This window comes from Rhagoletis pomonella, unplaced genomic scaffold (assembly GCF_013731165.1).
Source record: "Rhagoletis pomonella isolate Grant_MI unplaced genomic scaffold, Rhpom_1.0 Rhpom_scaffold_00004, whole genome shotgun sequence".
NCBI classification, from domain to species: domain Eukaryota; kingdom Metazoa; phylum Arthropoda; class Insecta; order Diptera; family Tephritidae; genus Rhagoletis; species Rhagoletis pomonella.
The window spans coordinates 13,523,928-13,530,082 of record NW_023458558.1 but is presented as its reverse complement, the minus strand read 5'-3'; the positions used below and the strand labels follow the sequence as shown (position 1 = coordinate 13,530,082).

The 6,155-nt window shown below is 38.7% G+C and overlaps 1 protein-coding gene across 1 annotated transcript in view; it reads left to right on the top strand.

Moving 5' to 3' along the window:
• The first annotated feature begins 3,236 nt into the window (after nt 1-3,236).
• Nucleotides 3,237-6,155, top strand: part of LOC118737052 — a 47,731-nt gene continuing 44,812 nt past the window's right edge. Inside the window, 2 exon segments of the mRNA XM_036467298.1 lie at nt 3,237-3,559; nt 3,562-4,569. Coding sequence (XP_036323191.1) covers nt 3,502-3,559; nt 3,562-4,569 — 1,066 coding nt within the window. The 5' untranslated portion in view covers nt 3,237-3,501.

The following is a 6,155-nucleotide window of genomic DNA, read 5'->3' as shown; positions in this document are numbered from 1 at the left end:
TACTGCCGAAAATATTTTTGAGGAGGGTCGTCACCTGTTTGAAGAATTGATTTAATTAAATTGATAAAAGAAATGAAATATAGGTAACAATACGGGGCCTCAAAAAACATAAAAATACTTTTAAGGCGCAGTGAAGCACGCCGGACAATCGCTAGCTATTAATTAAATAGAATATATGTATTTCAAACATTCTTTTTATATGCCACCAATTTATTGATTTTTTTCTTCTCACCTCTTACAGACAACTTAGTGGCAAATGAGACGAACTATATTAAAATCAAACTGCACAATCACCCAATGACCGCAGGCGGCTACATTTTTTCTAATAATATTGGTTGCACAATAAAATCAAACAGCTCAAACAAGATCAGCATTGCCACAGACAACAGCTAATGGATCAGCTATAACACACATACGTGATTGTTAATATAATTTATACCTATACATACATATGTGCATAAATGTTTTAAGCCGTTAGGCTATGACAATAACAGAGAAGCAGCCATGCGAATGGATCAAGCTTCAAAACTACCGGTAAGTTGAGTGCGAATGCGCTGGTGGCGACAGCCGCGATAGCGGTGGAGTCAGCGGAGCCTGTTAACGAAGCTTGCATACATGAAATAAGCAAAATTCCTGAGAAGCAGATTGCGGACAAAACAAACAAATGCTAACAAATGCTCAATAGGCTAACCGTGTGCAGAAACAGCTGTTGCCACAAGGTGAATACACAGACGCCAAAGCTACGTAATTGGCAGCAAGAACTTGGTTAACAAAAAAAAAAATTATAAACAATATGCCATTTTCGTTAAGCGTGCAACATTCAAGTCGGACTTAACGAAGTCGGTTAGGCTGGCTGGCAGCAAGAGCGCGAGAGCAATCTAGCGAAAAGGCAAGCAAGAGCAATAGTAAGAGTTAGTTTAACGAAGAAAACATTGAAAAAGAGAGGCGACTGCAAGTTGATGAATCAAACTTGAACTGCAACTCACATAGCTAAGAGTACATATTTTAACAACAACAAACGAACACATTGCTTATCACAGCTTCATTGGCGTTAATGCGCTGGTAGTGATCACGCACAAAAGCTACAAAAACCACAACTGGTTTCCACGATGCAGCACAAATTCGTTTACTCCAAACAGTCGACTTAAAACCGACCGCTTCAGTCAAGTTTACGGCAAAGGCTTTGCGATTGCTAGCATAACTGATGTTCATTTTAGGCCACCTAGCGTAAACTAACTAGCAGAAATATGCGCGTCATGATCTGTACGTCTTCAGTTGCCGGATGACAACGTATGCGCATGCACACGCCAACGCTTCCAAGCTGCATAGACTTTACAAATAGAAATTTTGAACGTTTTACAATAACAACGAGTTGTTGGCCACTTGCGTGCCGCTAAGCCAATATTTAAAACGAAAATTGTTAAATTGTGAAAGTCAAAGACGACAGAAAGGTGACAAAAATGTGTGAAGCATACGGAATACAAGAAAGAAAAAAATCACGTACACACATACAAGCATAATTTAATTAACAACCAAAACCAGTGAGAGAACTTCGATAGCAAGTGAATGAAAATTATTATTTCTATTTTAATTATAGTAAGCCTATCAGCAGATGCACTTCATAGCAACCACAATAAACCACACATTGTAGTGTAACAGTTTAAGTCAAAGAATGTGCTAGTTGACAGTAACAAATGTGTGTGTGCAAATCGTCGCATTTGTAAAAGTGCAAACATTAAAAGAAAGCATGAAACACCAAATAGCTTTTCAAAAGTACTCGAAAGCGGCAATTGATTGCCTTTTGAATAGCCAGTAAGCAAAGTGTTGGCATTCAAACGGGCTATTGTAGTTGTTTTTGTTTTTTTTTTTTGTGTTTGCTGTGCCAAACTGTAATAGCACGCTTTAACGAGCGCGCGGTGAATGAAATTGTTTGAAATGTGGCAATGTTTTGACACAGTCACCCACAATCGCCGAGCGGTCTTTGTGCTGATGTCAAAGTGAATGCGTGATATTTGTGATTGTTTCGTGAAGAAAAGCTTTATTGTATTATAGTATGTGAAGTAAAATGCATAAAAGTATTGTGTGGTGATCACCAGAAGATTTTTTTTGAAGAATAGAGTGCTAAGAATTATTTGAAAAGATCTGGAAATTCTATAAGTGTTTATGGAACGCAGCGGGCATTTACGTTTGACAATACTTGAATTATTGAACTCATTTGTATGCTACTTAAGAGTTGGAAAGCGTTTTAGAACATAACCTAATAACTGCTTATACAATGTATGTGCATATGTAGTACATAGTATAAAGTGATCATTTTTGCTACTCTAAACGAAAGACTTAAGCAACGAACTTTGTTTTTTTTGTTCTCTTCTTTAAAAGCTTGTGTATGTATGTGCGCATATCCACGTATGCCCCGCAAGAAATCATATCAGTTCAGAAATAGTTACATAACTAATTTTTGGTGGTGGGTATTAGTTCCAGTTGGATCTCTCAACTGAAGCTTCAGATGGTCAAATCTACATATATGCGGCTCTGCCCTTCTGCGCTACCGATTTGATCGAAGCATAATTAATGAATAATACAATCTAGACCAGCTCACCACTTTCAGTTCAAATTTTGTGATCACCGTGGTATCTCCCCCTCTGAGTCTGAAAATGATGCCGTATCCATCCATGTAGTCGAAGTCACTGACGTAGGTCGGGAGTATGTGGGTATCTTTTGGGTATAATATAGAGGGGTTCCGGTCCACTGACCATATCTTTTAGGCTACCTAACTTTTAATGTGACCAATGGGCCGTCATAGGATGTTGGCGGCAACCCACTGGCTTCATTGACTGTCCAGCAGTAATGATTTTTGAGGCATCACCGAGCTCATCCGATCGCACGGTACGTCTATTTGACGCTGAAGGTTGAACGGTATACAAATTTCGCGCTATTTATTAACGACGAGGCACCCTCTGACCATGCGTTCATCTTCGTACGATGTTCCAGCTTGAAGCTGGGGGGATTTTTGTAGTGGTATTAATATCTCATAAGACGGACTGAGCCATGATATAAAAAATATCCGAGACTATTTCCAATACAGGCCCTGGAACCATACTGTTATACCAAATAACCATAATTTTATTTATCCACTTCTGGAGCCAGGATATAACTGTAGGCTGTTATTACTCTCCTCAGCGTTGACAGTATAAAAATACTTCCCGCAGTACCTGCAGATTCGAATTTGCATTTGGTGAAACCTATATTTGGCTACAATATTAATTCAGCCCTTCTTTAATAGATTGTAAAAACGATTAAAACCGGATGCATGTATATAAAATTTAAACGGACTAAGAAAAACACTCAAAAGCAGTAGAAAGTAGATAAGTGTTACCAATAAACCAGACTTCCATTGCGAACTGTTTTAATTACTAAAAAAGTGAGTGCAAGAATTCCACAGCGAAGTATAAATTGTTAAAAAGTCAATAAGAGTAATAACAGCTCAACTAAATTCCATAAATGCAGCAAAACCACAAACATCTTTAAAAGTGGAAACAGCCACAGCAAGAACATCAGAAATAAAGCTAAATCATAACCATCAAGAAGGATTAATAGCATCAGCAGCTATGGTGAGAACCACCGCAGCAAAAGTAGAATCTACAGCAACAACGAAAAAGACATACCGTCGATCAATCATAACGCCAAATTGGTTGGAAAACCCACAAGACGATACCAAGATGGCCTATAGCATCAGCCACAGCAGCTCCACAAGTAAAATCAACAGCAACAGCAACAGCAGCAAAAATAGTCACCAGACAACTGCTCACAACCACAAACACTGCGTGCGAAATCGGCACAGTAGGGCAGTGCCAGTAAAAAATTCATCTGCAACAAGAGCATCTTTAGCTGCAGCAGCCACAGCATCAACAACACTTCGCCAGCGTATACGAATGATGCTTAGCGGTTTCCACTTGTCCACCAAACTGTGTCCGATAGCGCTATTTATCATCATCCTGCTGGCAACTGAATATGTGACGCCCGTAGAAATGGCAGACATGTATGAAAGTACGACGCCAATGCAGCAGTCGAGCAATGACCGCAACTCGTCTTTCAGCGAACATAACAGCACAGCGAGTGCAATTATGGCAACCAATTGGCAAGAGTTCGATGCGACAAACAACAGCAGCTTCAGTTGGAGCAATCACAGCCACGGTAGTGCCAGCGATCTCGACAGAGACAATGGTCGCACTGCTAATGGCGGTGATTCAATTTTCTTGCGTTTTGTAAAACGTTTCTCAACCGGCAACGAATTGTGGGATGACATTATACGCGATTGTTATCAACAGCCTACCTTTAGTTGCTTTCAGAAGAATGTTTTCACCTACCTTAATGGTGCACTTGATGTGCACGATGTAAATATAACGCAGCATCTGAAATTCTACCGCAATCATGTGGATTATGCGGATATGCAACATGAACCGACGGAGGCGGCAGCAGCGAAGGATAGCATGGATGGTTCGGCAGAGGCTGATGATGAACATTTGCTCAACAACGAGATACCCCACGAGGAAGGGCGCGCAGAAACAGGTGAGTGGAATTATTTTGCTTATTTCTCTTTATTATTCGAGCGAGTTTGTGAAAACTGTCAAACTGTCAGAAAGAGAGGAAGAATTTTAAGCATTCAAATTTTAGCCAATAAATATGTACATGTTTTTTGTTTATTTATAAGTGAAAAAACATCAAATGAACCATTAATTTAACGTTATTAAAATTTGCAATTTTGTGCTATTTGACGTTTAGTTTCGGCCACGAAAAAGGTTGCTTTCACTTTTGTGAGAGCATTTCGTACTTACGCTCATTTGCCCAAAACTAGCCCAAAAATATTAAAAACGAACTTAATAATTTCCTTTCGCTTTGTAAAATCTAATTTTAAGGGCATAACAGTTATAAGTTTTATCGCTAAAATGTTGCTCCATAATAGTTATTAGATGAGAGATATTTTTTATTCCGCCGATAAGAATTATGTATAACCCAGTGTTTACTTTTTACGTTGCTTGATGCTATTTCACTCTTCCACTTTAATTTTCATCATCCTTATCTTCTTCTCCATATCCATCTTCATCAATATCCTTATCTTACAATGTTTATCAGATAACTTAAAAATTAAACGTTGATTATAATAATAATAATTATTAACTCATATGGACGAAATAAAAAATTATAAATAAATTATAAATTAAATAAGTTGGAGATGGCAGTTATTTTTGGTCCCGTGCTATTTACTGAGATTGGTTTTTCATAATCAGAACTAAGAGATCAAATTTCATTGAGAAGAGGTTGCAAGGTTATGATTTTTTATATGAAAAACTACGTCACGTTGAATTTTTGTTTTAACGCCTTTAATCTTATGGTCACGTCCACGCGGTACGATACTATCGCACACATATTAAATTTTACATAACAAGCTAACCGGTTCCAGTTTTCGCCAGTGTTTGGAGAATGGTCAGGTTGACGTTTATACCGAAGGCTAGAAAAAGCCCAAGGATTTCATATCGAACAGCCTCTCCTCGTTTTTTCTTAAAACCCTGGAAAGGCTGGTTGGTTAACAAATTAGGACCAGGATTCCTCGTGATCATCACAAGGTGGTGTAGATGTTTGATTTCCTATATGTGATTGAACCTGATGAATAAACGGTCTGCAGACTGCGGACTTGCTGTAAATCCATGCACCAGGAGGTACCAGGTGTGTCAGGCTACTCCACCCTCGATCAAAGACATTCGTTTTGCGCTTACTGACAGGGCCAAATACTTTAGCTTTATTTTAGATGGGAAGAGGCTTCAATGTCTGTATACAGTTACAGGGAACACTAGGTAAGGGGTGGGACCTCTCTTCTACAGTTATCCACTGGCTCTATGAAATCTCGCTTACGTTACGCTCTAAGCTAACAGCGAAATGTCTAAATTCTATTCCAGTCGCTTTGGCTGATAAACTGGCTAGAAGTGGCACCATCGCGATACGTTAGTGTCAGAACTGGCCTAAAGTTCAGTTACTTAGGGCAAAACAGTAAATAATAAGTTGCCTTTCCTTTTTCAAATGCAACTAAAAATATTTACCCTTACGTAATTATGTCACTACAATCTAGAAAACAGTTATGCAATCTTCAATTGAACTAG